The 17,120-nt window shown below is 56.9% G+C and overlaps 1 protein-coding gene and 1 long non-coding RNA gene across 2 annotated transcripts in view; one reads left to right on the forward strand and one right to left on the reverse strand.

The window, feature by feature from the left end:
- The window catches only part of SPATA31F1 (SPATA31 subfamily F member 1), a 36,011-nt gene extending 20,455 nt beyond the window's left edge, over nt 1–15,556 (forward strand). The window contains exon 3 of the mRNA XM_084832668.1: nt 3–15,556. Within this exon, the coding sequence (XP_084688794.1) occupies nt 3–15,556 (15,554 nt within the window). The remainder of the gene's footprint in view (nt 1–2) is intronic.
- LOC146351847 (uncharacterized) overlaps nt 1–17,120 on the reverse strand; it is a 1,244,848-nt gene that overhangs the window by 1,108,263 nt on the left and 119,465 nt on the right. The gene's annotated exons all lie outside the window — the stretch shown is intronic.

The raw sequence follows: 17,120 nt of genomic DNA on the forward strand, positions 1-17,120 counted from the left end.
AGGGCCCGGTGTCTCAGAGAGAGAAGTGCAGCTTCACCAGCCACAAGATGGAGCCAGTTGCTGCATCTCCATCCGCAACTTGCTGTGTGACAATGTGGCCTGCCCCTTATGTGCACGTGCAGCTATGGAGGCTGCGAAACTGGTGCACATCCAAAAACTGATCCCTGGGTTTCCTGCTTTACAAAAGCCGTCGCTGCCCACCACCTCTTACGTGGAGCGCTCCAGCCTGCCACCCATTGCTGCTCTGAGGGACCGTGCTTCCTATCCACGGAGCACCAGTGAGCCTGCCCCTAAGCGTGGCCCCCTCCACCGACCAGGCCCAGAAGCAGCAGCATTATCGAAGAAGGGGCAACAATCTTCCAGATACGAGCAACAGAGGGTGAAGCTACTCTGTTCCACTCTGCAGGCCACCATGATCCACAGTGAGCGTGATGAGGGTCGTCCCTCCAGTTGTCCTCAGGCCACCTGTAATGCAAAGGGATACAGTGGAAGTGGCAAGCATGGGGCCATGGGAGACCTCCTCAGCTCCTCTTCCAGCATATCTGTGCTGTCTTTAAGTAGCCGCCTTTCTTCTGGCCTGCCTGAGTCATCCATTGGCTTCCCTTCGAGGGGCCACCATCAAAGCTTCCAGCTCCAGCAAGACACCCATGAAGGCTCCTCTCTGAGTGAGATGTGTGTTTCTTCTGACAGCCAGGATGAAGACGGGCAGGGCACATGCTCCCCTCCCAAATGGAGGTGGCGTTTCCCACGTTGGACCCCAAACGCCGCCTCTGCAATCCCGTCTGGCGGGAGCCAGTCTCAGAGGACTGGCTTTGCTGCCATGGCCACTCCCTTTGTGGCTGGCGCTGTGCGAGCTGCCTTGGAAAGGCACTGGACTGTGAAGCGAGCGCAGCATGGCCTCGGCCTGCCCTGCGTCGTCCTTCGGTCGCTCAGGGCCACATTGCCTCTCGCTCCCCGTTCCGCTGTTCGATGGCCCCCGAAGAGGGAAGTGGTGGTGGTGACAAGGCCTCAGGTTCTGCCCTTCGTGCGTGTGGCAGTCAGGAGGAGACTTGAGCAGCACATGACGAAGGTGCTCCGCATCCAGCGCTGGGGGCTGCCGAGGAAAGCCCAAGCGGCCCTCAGGCACATGAAGGTGGGCGCTTCTGCTGCCAGCGGGGCGTTGCCTGCGTTCCGCAAGGAGGGCCCAGGTGGACCCCCGGGTCGGAGGGTGGGAGATCCTCACCCGCAGGCGCCCCACCCTGCCTCCGCAGCTGGGGACAAGGCCCTAAAGCCGCCTCCTCGTTTCCAAACCAAACTCCGGGTTCATGTTGGGAAGAAGTCCTTTGAGGTCGGGCAGGAGATGTTTCCTACACGGGTGAAGGCTTCCCAGATGACGGCTGCCCCCGGGGAGAGGAAGGCGCCTCTGCCCAAGCTGATCCTGCGGTGCAGGTGCTGCCCTCAGTGGCGCAGCGGCCCCAGCCTGGGCCTGCGGAGGAAGGCGGACTGTGTGGAGATGAATGTTAGGAGCAAGTGCATCCAGGTCTCATGGGGCCTCCCTGCACTGTGTGTGCAGTCCCTGTCCGAGATTGCGCCCAATGCTCGTGATCGGCTGGCCGCTCCCCCTCGGAGGCGCCCCACGGTGGAGTGTGGCCCTGCGGAAACGCGCTTCCTGCCCCATGCTGAACGGCAGCACCTCGAATCCCACGTGGTCAGAAAGAAGGTCCAGCACCAGTGGGGCCATCCCAGTCTTGTGCAGCGATCCGTGCAGCGATTCCTCCCAGCCGCGCCACCCACAGTAGCAGCCCGTGTTGCTCCCACGCTGGGCCTCCTGGTGGAAGTGCGCGTGCTCTTCAGGAGCGCCCTGTCTTTCCTCACCTTGGAGATCAAGAGGCAGCTGGACGACCACGTCAAGCGCAAGAGCATAGAGAGGCAATGGGGCATTCCCAGGCGGGTCATGGAATCCCTCCACGCATTCATGCCAGGCCCACCCTCACTGGTCAAGACGTCCAGAGATGGGGAGAAGGCCTTGGTGCCTGCCCAGGGGAAGGCGATTCTCAGGGGGCCTTGTCCTGTGGGGCTACCAAGTCCCTTGGGGAGGCAATGCCCAGCGCACCACCGACATCCAGCGCTGAGAAGACACGTGGCCAAAAAGGCCCTTCAGATCCAGCTGGGTCTGGTTGGCCCTGCGTTTCACCTATCTCAGGCACCTGATCATCCCGCCGGGAAACAGAGCCTTCCTAAAGTTGTCCCGCTTGGGGGGAAAGCCCAGCAGCCACGATCCCCAGAGCGTCCTTTCATGGAGCAGGCTGTCCTGGGCCGCGTTGAGCTCAACATCATTCACAAAGACTTGACTCACAGGTGGGGGCTGCCCACGCTCCACGCAAAGTCTCTCGCCTGCCTGCTCCTGGGTGCCACGTCCCAGGCCCCCTCTCCCCCTGCCTTTCCCAGCAAGAGCCCCGCATTTGCCTTCACCTTGACAGAGACCCCCTTCGTCGCCCGGGCAACCCGGGACGAGCTCGAGTGGCATGTGGGGAGGCGGCGGCTTCAGCATACTTGGGGGCTGCCAAGCCTGGCCCAGAGGTCCCTGCAGGCGTTTTTCCCCATGGCCCCCCGCTTGCAGGCAGCTGAGCACATGGAAGTGGTTGTCCTCCGGGCCCCACTCTCCTTCCTCAGCACTGCCACCGTTCAAGAGCTAGAGAGGAGTGTGCTGAAAAGAGCCATGCTGCAGTGGTGGCGCCTTCCCAAGAGGGTCCTTGCATCCCTCAGGCTGCTCTGCCCGGAGATGGTGGGCATCGCAGGCACAGGGTGTGGGGCGAGGACACCAAGGACAGTGGCAGGTTCTTCCCCATCTCAGCCCTGGGGGGAGCCCAGGCTGCAGCCCGAAGTCCTGAAGAAGATGGCATTCCACCTGGACAAGAAATGTGTGGAGGCGCAGCTGGGAATTTCCTCCACCTTGGCCAGACTCTCTTGGCAGCACACATCGGCCTTGCTGACCCAGCCCCTCCCCAAGCAGATCTCCCCTGGCCACAGGCACCTGCAGCGACGCAGCCCTTTCCTGCCCTTTCAGCGCCTGGAGGACGTCGACCGGATGGAGCTGGCCCTGCGGTGCAGCACCCTGATGTCCCTCTGGGGGCCGGGCACCCGCCACACGGAGGCTCTGGGTGAGAGCATCCCCAAGCCATCCTTGCAGCCGCTCAGACCCAGACGGGTGGCTGCCTTTGTGTTTCCGGAAGCAGAGATGCTGCTCCTCCAGCAGCAAGACCGAGGAGCTCTGGAACTGCACCTCAGGAGAAGGAGGCTGGAGCATGAGTGGGGCTTCCCAGCCCTCGCCAAGAGGTCAGTCAGGGGCTTCATGGAAGGAGCACCTGCACTGCTTGCCCGCCAGAAGACCAAGGTCTGCATACACAGTCTGCCCCAGGAGTTAGCGTTCCTCTCCTGGCACACCTGCACACACCTGGAGCGCCATATTCAGAGGATGAAGCAGCAACACGAGTGGGGGGTGCCCAGGAGGATGCTTGGGTCTCTGAGGCTGCTGCTCCCAGAGTTTGCAGCTGGCCATCTCCCATGCACTTTGCTGTCCTCCATCCAAACAGAGGATGGCAGCCAGACTGAGTGGGCCTTGCAGCACAGCCAGAGGAAATCACAGTGGGGGCTGGAGCCAGGCCTCATGGAGGCAGCTGGTGAGGCAGGCTTTGCATTCCCAGAGGCGCAGATGCTGCTCCTCTCAGGCCTGGACAGGGAGGACTTAGAGCTGCACATCAAGAAGAAGAGGATCCAGCATGGGTGGGGCCTCCCAGGCCTTGCTGAGGGGTCGCTTGCCGGCTTCATGCATGGGGCTCCTCTGCGCCCCTGCCCTGAGGCAAGGATGCCCATCCAGACCACGCAGCAGGAACTCTCCTTCCTTCCTGCCGGGATCCGTCACAGTCTGGAGCAACATATCCAAGCCATGTGGCGTTGTCGGCAGTGGCGCTTGCCCAGGAAGCTCCTCCAGTCCCTGAAGCCTTTGGGCCTGACGTTTGAGGCCGCAGTCATGGGGGAGAACGCTGCAGGGCCACGTCTGCCACCACCAGAAAGAAGCGGTTGGAAATTGTCCGAAGAGTTAGATGCTTCAAGGACAACGGCTTCTCCGTTGCCCAAGACTCGGCTATTCTGCACATCTGGGTCCAAGGTTCAGGAGAAGGTGCAGCTCCTCCTCCTCAAGAAGTGTGTGGAAGTGCACGTGGGCATCTTCCCAGCAGTTGCAAGACAATCTTGGCAATGCGTGCTACCCCCTTTGAGACGACCCCTCCTCAAGCTAGGGCCCCCTGGCCAACAAGCCCCAGAACCACGCCGCAGCTTTCTGCCCTTTGTACGTACAGAAGAGGTGGGTCAGGTGGAGCTGGCCATCCTGCGCCATCGGTTGGCATCCCTGTGGGGCCTGGGCAGGAGCCACGTGGAGGCTATGAATTCACTGAAGCCTCTAAGATGCAGAGAAGTTGACGTGGAGTTCTTAGACAAGCAGATTCTGTTCCTCCAAGCCCAAGTTAGAGAGGACTTGGAGCTGCATGTCAGAAAGAAGAGGCTGGAGCATGAATGGGGCTTCCCAGGTCTTATTCAGAAATCTCTGAATGGCTTCATGCAAAGGGCTCCCACACAGCCCAGCCTCCAGAAGGCTGAAATCCATGTCCAGGTCCTAAGGCAGGAGCCCTCCTTCCTCCCGCAAAGCACCCACCATCACTTGGAATTCCACATTCACAGGATGCAGGTCCAGCGACAGTGGAGGCTGCCCCAGAGGGTTCTGCAGTCCATCAAGCTTCTTTGCCCTGAGTTTGGGACAGATCCCTCTGGCAAGAAAAGGACAGGGTGCAGCAAACGTCTTCCCTGCTGTTCTGGCCATGGGGCATTTTCTGAGCCCCCAGTTGTCAGTTCTGTGTACCCAGAACTAGGAGCTGACAGGAAAGCTACTGAGTTGATGGCTGCCCCCCCACTGCAGTCTCACATCATCTCTGTGCTGGGCCTCAAGTTCACGGACAAGATACAGCTCCACTTGGCTAAAAAGTACATGGAGGTACAGCTAGAAGCTATTCCAGATGTTGCCTGCCTCTCTTGGACACGGAGGCCCCTCCCTTCAAGACCGCACCTCCCCAAGGCGATCCCTCCTGGCTTTATGCGGCAGCAGGCCCGGACCTCCTCCTTGCCTTTCTTCCATGCTGGGGAACTTGAGCAGGTAGAAATGGCCATTCGCCGTAGCCACCTGGCATCCCTGTGGGGCCTGGGCAGGAGCCACGTGGAGGCTATGAGTGCACTGAAGCCTCTAAGATGCAGAGAAGTTGACGTGGAGTTCTTAGACAAGCAGATTCTGTTCCTCCAAGCCCAGGTGAGAGAGGACTTGGAGCTGCACATCAGAAAGAAGAGGCTGGAGCATGAATGGGGCTTCCCAGGTCTTATTCAGAAATCTCTGAATGGCTTCATGCAAAGGGCTCCCACACAGCCCAGCCTCCAGAAGGCTGAAATCCATGTCCAGGTCCTAAGGCAGGAGCCCTCCTTCCTCCCGCAAAGCACCCACCATCACTTGGAATTCCACATTCACAGGATGCAGGTCCAGCGACAGTGGAGGCTGCCCCAGAGGGTTCTGCAGTCCATCAAGCTTCTTTGCCCTGAGTTTGGGACAGATCCCTCTGGCAAGAAAAGGACAGGGTGCAGCAAACGTCTTCCCTGCTGTTCTGGCCATGGGGCATTTTCTGAGCCCCCAGTTGTCAGTTCTGTGTACCCAGAACGAGGAGCTGACAGGAAAGCTACTGAGTTGATGGCTGCCCCCCCACCGCAGTCTCACATCACCTCTGTGCTGGGCCTCAAGTTCACGGACAAGATACAGCTCCACTTGGCTAAGAAGTACATGGAGGTACAGCTAGAAGCTATTCCAGATGTTGCCTGCCTCTCTTGGACACGGAGGCCCCTCCCTTCAAGACCGCACCTCCCCAAGGCGATCCCACCTGGCTTTATGCAGCAGCAGGCCCGGACCTCCTCCTTGCCTTTCTTCCATGCTGGGGAACTTGAGCAGGTAGAAATGGCCATTCGCCGTAGCCACCTGGCATCCCTGTGGGGCCTGGGCAGGAGCCACGTGGAGGCTATGAGTGCACTGAAGCCTCTAAGATGCAGAGAAGTTGACGTGGAGTTCTTAGACAAGCAGATTCTGTTCCTCCAAGCCCAGGTGAGAGAGGACTTGGAGCTGCACATCAGAAAGAAGAGGCTGGAGCATGAATGGGGCTTCCCAGGTCTTATTCAGAAATCTCTGAATGGCTTCATGCAAAGGGCTCCCACACAGCCCAGCCTCCAGAAGGCTGAAATCCATGTCCAGGTCCTAAGGCAGGAGCCCTCCTTCCTCCCGCAAAGCACCCACCATCACTTGGAATTCCACATTCACAGGATGCAGGTCCAGCGACAGTGGAGGCTGCCCCAGAGGGTTCTGCAGTCCATCAAGCTTCTTTGCCCTGAGTTTGGGACAGATCCCTCTGGCAAGAAAAGGACAGGGTGCAGCAAACGTCTTCCCTGCTGTTCTGGCCATGGGGCATTTTCTGAGCCCCCAGTTGTCAGTTCTGTGTACCCAGAACTAGGAGCTGACAGGAAAGCTACTGAGTTGATGGCTGCCCCCCCACCGCAGTCTCACATCATCTCTGTGCTGGGCCTCAAGTTCACGGACAAGATACAGCTCCACTTGGCTAAGAAGTACATGGAGGTACAGCTAGAAGCTATTCCAGATGTTGCCTGCCTCTCTTGGACACGGAGGCCCCTCCCTTCAAGACCGCACCTCCCCAAGGCGATCCCACCTGGCTTTATGCAGCAGCAGGCCCGGACCTCCTCCTTGCCTTTCTTCCATGCTGGGGAACTTGAGCAGGTAGAAATGGCCATTCGCCGTAGCCACCTGGCATCCCTGTGGGGCCTGGGCAGGAGCCACGTGGAGGCTATGAGTGCACTGAAGCCTCTAAGATGCAGAGAAGTTGACGTGGAGTTCTTAGACAAGCAGATTCTGTTCCTCCAAGCCCAGGTGAGAGAGGACTTGGAGCTGCACATCAGAAAGAAGAGGCTGGAACATGAATGGGGCTTCCCAGGTCTTATTCAGAAATCTCTGAATGGCTTCATGCAAAGGGCTCCCACACAGCCCAGCCTCCAGAAGGCTGAAATCCATGTCCAGGTCCTAAGGCAGGAGCCCTCCTTCCTCCCGCAAAGCACCCACCATCACTTGGAATTCCACATTCACAGGATGCAGGTCCAGCGACAGTGGAGGCTGCCCCAGAGGGTTCTGCAGTCCATCAAGCTTCTTTGCCCTGAGTTTGGGACAGATCCCTCTGGCAAGAAAAGGACAGGGTGCAGCAAACGTCTTCCCTGCTGTTCTGGCCATGGGGCATTTTCTGAGCCCACAGGGATGCCAGTTGTCAGTTCTGTGTACCCAGAACGAGGAGCTGACAGGAAAGCTACTGAGTTGATGGCTGCCCCCCCACCGCAGTCTCACATCATCTCTGTGCTGGGCCTCAAGTTCACGGACAAGATACAGCTCCACTTGGCTAAGAAGTACATGGAGGTACAGCTAGAAGCTATTCCGGATGTTGCCAGCCTCTCTTGGACACAGAGGTCCCTCCCTTCAAGACCACACCTCCCCAAGGCGATCCCTCCTGGCTTTATGCGGCAGCAGGCCCGGACCTCCTCCTTGCCTTTCTTCCATGCTAGGGAACTTGAGCAGGTAGAAATGGCCATTCTCCACAGCCACCTGGCATCCCTGTGGGGCCTGGGAAGACACTACATGGAGGCTGTCAGTGGGATGGAGCCCAAGCTGTCCTCTGAGCCTCCAGGACCTAGAAGGACCAGCACTGAGTTCTCAGAGGCACCAACTCTGTTCCTCCCAGAGCAGGAGAGAGGACTCTTAGAAGTTCACGTCACAAAAAAGAAGATCCATCACACTTGGGGCTTCCCAGCCCTTGTCCAGAAATCAGTGGAGGCCTTTGTGCCAGAGCTTCCCCAACTGTCCAGCCCCCCAAAGACTGAGATTTCTGTCTACGTCATTCAACAGAAACCATCTTTCCTTTCCCCAAATATCTCCAGCTGCTTAGAGTTCCATATCCAGAAGATGAATGTCCAGCGGCAGTGGGGGTTGCCCGGGAGGGTGCTGCGGTCCCTTTGGCTGCTGTGCCCAGGAGGTGGTGCTGAGGTTCATTTGCCAGAAGCACCAAGGCCGCCACCTCTTAATCGGAGTGGGAAAGGCTTCCCCGTAGGGCGCCGTTCCGGCGGTGCCCCAGCAGCCTGGCCAATGGGAGCAACGTGCGCAGAGCAGGAGATCAGGGCAGGGGGAGGAGCGGCAGGGACACTGGTGCTCAGGCACTTGAGGAAGATGCAGCTTCATCTAGCTAAGAAATGTACCGAGGCCCAGTTTGGGGCTCTCCCAATGGCTGCCCAGATCTCTTGGCCACCTGCCCATCTCTGTTTAGGACAGCCGCTTCCCAAGCTGATCCTTTCTGGCCATGGGACCCTGCAGCCTCGTAGCTCTCCCCCGTCTGTCATGCCCACAGAAGAGATGGACCAGGTCAGGTTGGCTATCCAGCGCAACCATTTGGCTTCTTTGTGGGGGCTGAGCACAAGGTACGCAGAGGCCCTCACTGGAACAGTGCCTGAGTCACCCACCCGGTTCTCCAAGCACAGACGGGCTGGCCTCGAGTTCCTGGAGGTGCAGACACCTTTCCTTCAGAGAGTGACCAGAGAAGCCCTAGAATGGCATGTTAAGAAGAAGCAGATTCAACACAGGTGGGGCTTTCCACTCCTTGTCCAGAGGTCCCTTGAGGGCTTCTGCCACAAAGCTCCTTTGCGACCCAGCCACCCAACGTTAGAGCTCAGCGTCCATATCCTGGTGCAGGAGCTATTATTTCTTCCCCTGGTCACCCGGACCCGATTGGAGCACCATATTCAGAGGTGTAAGCTGCAGCGGCAGTGGGGGTTGCCTAAGCAGGTCCTCAATGCCTTGAAGATCTTCCTGTCACCAGCCTCCCTGATGAAGACTCCACTTTCTCCCAGTCAAGAATTTGCAGAAGTTAGCAGGAGAAAGAGACGAGTGGCCCCGAGGTGGAAGGGGATGACTGATGCTTTCTCTTCAGAGCAGAAGAGGGACATGGAGAGGCACCTCAGCAAGAAACACCTTGAGATGCACCTAGAGGTGGACCCCAGGCTGGTGAGGCAGTCTCAGGAAAAAGCCAGTGCCTTGGAAAGGGGGCACCTCCCCATATTGCTCCATGCTGGCCAGAAATGTCCCCGAAAGAGAGCCAGTTCTCTGCTTATTGTGCCACCAGGACATGTGAATCAGATGGAACTGAATGTAAAGCATAAGCATTTGAGCTTTGCATGGGGTATGCCCAGCCACCACTTGCAGCCAATGTCCAGAATGTCCTCAGCAATCTATGCCCCTGTCCTGATCACCCAGCAGAGCATCTGTTTCCAGGAGGTGGAGGTCCCTTTCCTGCAGGACAAGGAGAAGGAGGCGCTCGGACGTCACGTCACAGCGAAGAGACTCCAGCGCCAGTGGGGCCTGCCCACCGCCGTGCAAAGGTCTCTGCAAGCCTTTGCCCTGTCTGTGCTTGTGCCACCCCACCCTCCACCGAGGGCAGGCCAGGAAATAACAATCCAGCTCAAAGAACCGTCTTTCCTCCCTGCACTTTCCCGAAAGGGCCTGGAGGACAGCATAAAAAGGATGATAATCCACCAGCAGTGGGGCCTCCCAAAGAGAATCCACAGCTCCCTAGGTGCCTTCTCCCCTGCTGTCCTGGCACCCGGAAAACAGCCGTCCCATCAGAAGCCGACAGGGCTTGCAAGATGTGTGGGTGAGAAAACCCTCTCACATGGGCTGGCGGCAAACAGGGCACTACAAGGAGCCAGCCCACTGCAGGAAGCGGAGATCCAAAGAGTTCCCAAAGAGGCCTCCCCAGAAACATCCCTGGCCACAGATCGCCTCAGCTTTGCAAGGATATGCAAACTGAAGGCCCATCTCAGGAGAAAGTCAGCCGGCATTAAGCTCCAGTCCATGGGCAACGACCCTCTGCCTAAGGTTGTCCCCCTTTACGGTGAGGTGAAGGCCAGAAGCACCTTTCTGCCCTTTGTGGAGAAGCAAGCAATGGGTAAGGTGGAGACGAACATTCAACACAAGTCTCTGAAGGACCTGGTTGGCCTACCTAGCCAATACCGTGCAGCCTTGAATGGGGCAGGCCAGACTGTGGCAGCCCGGCCAGTGGCCAGTGGAGTCACCACAGGGAGGAGACCAGAGCAGATGGCCCCAGGAGGAAGCAAGGCAAGGGAGAAGCCAAGGAGAGAGGTGTGCAAGGAGCGGTCGGTGGCAACAGCATCCCTCGGTGACAAGGGGACTGGCCCCATAGTCCCCTGGGATCTTCTTGAATGCCATATCCTACACAAGAAAGTCTCTCACCACTGGGGCCTGCCAGGAATGGTGCAGACATCCCTGACAGCATTCTGTCCACCTCCAGTTAGGGCACAGGTCAGCCCACAGGCCACACGGGAAATCTTTGGTGAGAGCCCAGAGGCTGAAAAGGGAGGCCATGTCACTGGTGAGGAGCTACCTGCAGAGGGAGGGAAGAGCCTCTCTGGGGAAAACCAGCAGGCCACAGAGGAAGTGCCTGATGAGAGCTCAGAGACCACCGAGGAAGGCAGTGTCCATCTCAAGACCACACAGAGGAAGGAGAAAATGAATGTCACTGATGGGGTCCCACAGTCCTCAGGGGAAGCAAGCGCCACTGATGACAGAGCACAAGGCAGAGAGGAAGTGAGCAGTGGAAGATCACAGACCACGGAGTATGAGAACATTGCTTCAGGGAGCCCGCAGACCACAGAAGAAGTGAGCGCTGATGCTAAGAACCCATTGATGGAAGCTGTGGCTATTGCAGGTGAGAGCCCACATGCTACTGGGGCCGTCAGCATCACTAGTGAGAGCCCATGGGCTATCAAAGGAGATAGGATGGCTACCCAGATCCCACAGATGGCAGAAGAAGAGACCAATGAAAGAGAAGCCACAAAGGAAGCAAGCATCACTGATCACAGGCCACAGGCCACAGAGGTCATAGACACAGCTGGACTAGAGACCACGGGGAATGTTGCTTCTGAGTGCCCACAGGCCACTGAGGAAGTGAGCACCACTGGTCTACAGAGCCCACAAGCCACAGGGGAAGCAAACATCACTTGCAGGAGGCTACAAGCCAGTGAAGAAGTGAGCATTTGTACAGAAAGTCCACAGGGGGCTGAAGAAGCAGCCATGATTAGCAAGAGTCCGCAAGCCACAGAAGAAGCCAGAATGGCTGGGCTACAGGACACAGAAAAGGAGGCTAGTGAGACTCTACAGGCTACAGAGGAGATGGGCATTGCTGGTGGAAGCCCACAGGGTTATGAGTATGAGAGCGTGGCCTCCCAGAGCTCGGAGGCATTGCTGGGCGTGCACGTTGCGCCTGAGGTCCCACTGGCTGCAGAAGGGATGGGTGTTTTGGCTGCGGGCATGTCAGTGGCAGAGGCAAAAAGGGCTGAAGCTGGAGAAAGCCCACCTGCCATGGCAGATACGGGGGAGAGGCCACCATCCACGGAGGATGAGAGCTCTGGTGGCAAAAGGCCACCATCCACAGAGGATGTGAGCACTGTCAGTGAGAGTCCACAGGATGCCAAGTATGAGAGTGTGGCCTCCCAGAGCTTGGAGATGTCCCTGGGCATGCACATCGCGCCTGAGGTCCCACCGGCTGCAGAAGGGATGAGTGTTTTGGCCGTGAGCACATCAGTGGTGGAGGCTGTTGCTGCTGCTACACCTGGAGAGAGCCCACCTGCCGTGGCGGATACGGGGGAGAGGCCACCATCCACGGAGGATGAGAGTTCTGGTGGCAAAAGGCCACCATCCACAGAGGATGTGAGCACTGTCAGTGAGAGTCCACAGGCTGCCAAGGAAATAAACATTGTCATCAACAATACTCAGGCAGAGGAGGAGTTGAGTCTCACTGGGGAGTCGCCTCAGGCTCTGGAGGGCAGGAGCATTGCTTCTGGGAGCTGCCAGGCTGCAGAGGACGTGAGCAGCCTTGGGTCACAGAGCGCACAGCCTGCAGAGGAAGGGGGTGTCACCGGAAGAAGCCCCCCAGCTGGAGAGGAAATGGAGTGTCCATGGGTCAAAGGCACTTACAGTCCTCAGGTGGGAGAAGAAAGGGGGCTTCTGGGCGAGAGTGCACAGGCCAGTCAAGAAGAGAGTATAGTCCCTGAGAGCCCAGAGATGGAAGAGGAGGTGGCTGTTACTGCTGACAGTCCAGAGGCTACGGAGGAAACAAGCACCCTGGCCGAGAGTTCAGAGGCTGCAGAGAAAGTGAGCTTCACTTCTGAGTTCCCATCATCCGAGGAGGAAGGGAGTCCCGAAAGGGAAAGCCCCTTAGCAGAAGAGGAAGCGAGAGGCACTGGTGAGCATCCACCCTGGGTCACAGTCACAGCGAATGCCTCAGGAGAAGATGGCAGGAGAGGTGCCAGGGTGAGTTTGCAGGTCACCAAGGGACTGAGTGTCCCTGAGAGCCCACAGGCTGCAGATGGAAGGGGTGCCCTTGGCCAAAGCCCCTTGCAAGACACCAAGGAGCCCATGGCAGCCCACCGCAGAAGAGAGGCTCTTGCCCACAGTGGGGGCCTTCCCAAGGGGGTCCAGGAGTTGCTGAGGGCATTCTTGCCTCCTCTACACTCCAGGGCTCACAGCTGCTCTGAGCCACACAGAATACTTGGAGAGCAATCCCTGGCAGAGGAGGAACGGAGATCACAAGCAGGCCTGCGAAAGAAGCCTCCAGTCTATCGGACTGAGCTGTGCCTTCAAGTGGGTCACGATGGGAGAATTAGTTCTTGGGTGCCCACTGAAAAGCCCCCCTTCTCCTTTTCTCCAAAACTTCATCCTTCCATAGCTGTCCCAGGGGGAGGAGGCAGCCAGGAGGGGAAACCTGAAAAGGACATGGCAAGAACCCCATCTCCTAAAGGAAGAGCATCACGGGACAAGCCTGTGCTGAGATCTACTCTGGACATCCATTTGCAGAAGGTGACACCAAAGCGAGACTCGGGGACTCCTCATGAACTGCAGGTGCATGGCACTATGCCACATGCCCCTCTGAGTGCTTGGTGCAGCGATGACACCTGTGAGGCCAGCTCAGTTCCTGACTCCTCGGAGCTCAGCTCTGTGGACAGCAGCACAGAGCCCACTCCGAGTGCATGCCTTGAAGTGCCACTTTGGGATAAAGAGAAAATTTCCTGGCAACTGGAGTGCAGCATCCAAGGAATAGTATGGAACAGACCCCATCACCCAGCAGGGCTGAGGAAACCTCCGTCCCCAGAAAGCACGCAGGTCATCTGCTCTCACTGTGCGTGTCGCACAGCAGTCTATCAGAGGGGCACGGTGTTCCCCAGTGAAATGGACACACACCCAAGGCAGCAGGAAGAGGCCGCCACCAGGGACACAGGGTCCAGTCCCTCTGCATCTCCAGAAGATCATGAGACCCAGGAGGATACCAGTTTCATCTCTGCAGAAAGCGCAAAAGGGATTTCTCTCCCGGGGCAGGAAATCGTACAGGAAGATCTCCTCAGGCCTTCAGGCGTCACAGCAAATCACCTGCTCAGCACACGCCTCCTCCAGAGAGCCTCAGGCCCCTCGGTGCTCCCTCCCCATGTCACCTCCTCACACGCCACCTATGAGGCTCTGGCGGCTGGGCTGACCAGGCGGGCAGGCAGAGCGCGCTGGGAGAGGCTGAGCAGCCAGGGACACGGGGGCAGGGCCATTCTTGCCCCGCTGTGGGAGGACAGCGGAGGACCATCCTTGCAGGCCCAGGGAAGTGGTGCCAGCTTCAAAGACAGAAGGCAAGAGACGTCTGCAGCAGGGTATCCTGGAGAGGAAAGGGCCTGGGCCAAAGGGAACCAGGCACCCCCAGGCCTGGAACCTCCTCCATCCCTCAACATTGGGCAGCACAGCTGTGAAGGCACTCTGACCACTGACGAAGGTCAGGAGGCCTCAGGTGAGGGCTCTGAAGCCTCAGGAGAATCAAGCCAGCGGCCCTCACCTGTATCTTCTTTGGATGGAGGCACTGAACTGCCAGCCCCTCCATCCGATTGGTTTCAGTCAGAAGCAGAAGACGAGGGTTCAGAGAGGGAGTCTGAGAGCAGCAGCATCCCAGCCACCAAGGATGCTTCTCAGACACGAGCTGACAACCCCCTGAAGCCATGCCCCCCACCAGCAGAGGACCAGTCCCAGTTCAGCACAGAATGTGAGTGGGAGAGAGTAGGGGACTGGGACAGCGACAGTGTCCAAGTCTGCAGCAGCAGCCGCGAGAGCCCAGCGAAGGGAGAGGAAAGCAGCACTGGCCAGAATGCAGGGAAGAGGCCAAAGATGAAGCGGCCAAAGGCGGAAGCCCTCCTGGGACCCCAGGGAGGAAACATCTCCTCCAGCTCTGGCAGGGACACTGCTGACACAGGTCTGTCTATCATTAGCTCAATCCTGGAGAGGAAATTGTACTTGAAGCAGGGGCTCCCTATCTGGCTGCAAAGCCAGGGCAGAGGGAGACATTCCTGGAGGGAGAAGAACAGGCATGGAGCTCCCACTCTTGACTGTCCTGAGGAAGAAGAGCCGGTGAGGGAGACTCAGGAGTCCAGGACCAATTCCCATGGGCTTGTGGAATCTGCCATGGAAGGAGGTGTCAGAGGGAGATGGGTGGGTGCCCTCCACAGACCAGCTGGAACTCATGTTTCAAAACCACCGCAGTTTCCAACAGGAAGGATGAGATCCAATGGAAGGCCTGGCATTTCTATAAGCTCAGCCTCGAACCAACACTTTCTGGGGGAACCTTCCAGAGTGAACCACAGTGAAAAGAGGATCATGGGACCAGATGATGATGAGTTCGCCTGGGGTAGTTGCCACAGCAAGGCCTCAGGCCTTTGGGTTGGGGCCAAAGAGGAGAGGAGACAGGGAACCCACAGCCCAGAGAGGCCAGCGAGTAGCAGGAAACAGGCATCTAACAGCAGGGAACTGGGATCCAGCATGAGAGAAAGGGACATGGGCAGCCCAGCAGAGAGATTATCAAGCAGTGGAGAAGAGAGATGGAGCAATGAGGAACAGACATCCAGCAGTGGGGAGCAGAGATGCACTGGCCCACGAGGGACAGCCCAAAGAAAAGAGTGGAGATCACAGTGGAAGGAGAAGGAATCCATTATTCGAGTGCAATTCAGATATCAATCTGCCAGAAAGATGAAGCAGGAAGACGTGGTCATGCTAGCCAGTGGGCAAAAACGACCTGCTCTAAGGACATCTCGAAACAGCAGGACCTGCTCCCAAAGTGGCATTTTAAAATCAGAGCACCCGGACCAGCACGCCGTGGTGGGAAATGGCCACGCAGCTCAAGAGGCGTCTTCTCGTGCTGATAGCCGCGGCTCTGCTCCTGCCACCCGTGCGGGCAGGCAGAAGAGGCCTCCCTGTGAGGATCAGTTCCACAGCCTCAAAGAAAAGGTCCTTGCGAGGCGCAGGGAGCTATCTAGCTCACCAGACAGTGAGGAGGGGAATCCTGTATAGTGAGGGGGCCGGGGTGTGTGTGTGTGTGTGTGTGTGTGTGTTAAGGAGTTTTAGGGGTGGTGGATTTGTAAATAATAGTGTGTGTCTTAAAAATAAACCTCTGCTTATTTCTGATTAATACATGCTGTTTCTTTGATGGAATCCTTTGGGGTCTTCCGGGTACATTAGCTGGATATCCAGAGGTCTTCTTCGTGATCAGCACTGCTGATATAAAAATCTCTTGGCTTGCTTCCCCAACCCCTCTACCTCACCCGTATTTTTTCCATTTATTACTTTTTAAACTGCCCAATAACCAAAGTTCTTTAGGTGGAATACAAATTAAAAATGTAAGATACAAAGTAGAAGTAAAGCCATGACAGTCCTTCTCCCCGGCATCCTCCTCCTCCTCCGTCTTTTCTTTGCTGCCTCTGCCACCTGCTTTCCCTGCTTCTCTTCTGTCTTTCCTTAAGCCATGCTAACAGGCCCTCCTCTGGCAGCTTCAGAGCTCTTAGCCTCTCCAAACACCTTCGCTGGTTTTCTGCCCCTTCCTGCCAGCAGCAGACAAAATGTTCCAATAAGTACATAGGATGCTGGGCCAGTATTGCCTGTTCTGGCTAGAAGGGGGCTTCTTCCCATGGAGCTTTTATCCTGCTATTGAGATGGGTCACTCACAGATCTTTGCGGGTCCTTTAGATGCCGTCGTGAACCTCCAGGGGGTCTCCTGCACTAAATGACCTTTATTCCATTTTTGAAAAGATCGGAGATAATTAGTTATCAAATTACCCCAGTTGAGTTTTGCTTGAGTTACCTCTTAAAAAAGGAAAACTCGCAATAAGAGGAGCTAGACCACAGTGCCATCTAGTGGCTGTATAATGAAACATGGAAGATTTGGATAAAGGGGAAAAGGAGCGGGGAAGGAAGCGCATGTCAAGGGAGCCTGTCGTGATCCTGCATTTAAAACGGAAACAGAAAGCCCTGTTTTAAATGTAGGATTTTAGGCCGGTGGAGAGGTGCTCAGGGTCTCAGGCAGAGAGAGGTTTTCTCCATCACTTGTTGCTTGATCCTTATTTTAACTGGAGATGTTGCCAAGGACTGAACCTGAGACTTTCTAGGTGCAAAGCAGAGGCTTGGGGCTGCCCTACACAAGGCTTTTATCATGGGCTCGTGATTGGTCACTCACAGAAGTTTGCGGGTCCTTTACACGACATTGTCAACCTCCAGGGCCTCTCCTGTGACCTTTTATGATCTTTTTAAAGATTGGAAAAGTGTGACATTTTCTCTAGAAGTGCAATGAAGCACATTAATGGCTGCATGAACTTCTGTAATTGTACCATACCACAGCACCATCTAGTGGCTGTATAATGAAACATGCAGAACTTGCAGAGAAAGAACCCCCCCCAAAAAACAGCCTGTGTCAGCCCATGTACAGGGGCCGACCTTAATTCAGAAGCAGAAGCCCTGGTGAAGCTGCGGGATAAAACCCTGGTGTAGAGAAGCCCCTGGTCACTGAGTTATGGTCCCTCCCTATGGGATTGTATATGATTTCTTGGTTTGACTGGCAAAAGTCTGAGTAATGCAGAGAGTC

The sequence above is a fragment of the Heloderma suspectum genome, chromosome 2, assembly GCF_057233095.1.
Source record: "Heloderma suspectum isolate Gila_16-S chromosome 2, 16-S_ref, whole genome shotgun sequence".
Lineage (NCBI taxonomy): Eukaryota > Metazoa > Chordata > Lepidosauria > Squamata > Helodermatidae > Heloderma > Heloderma suspectum.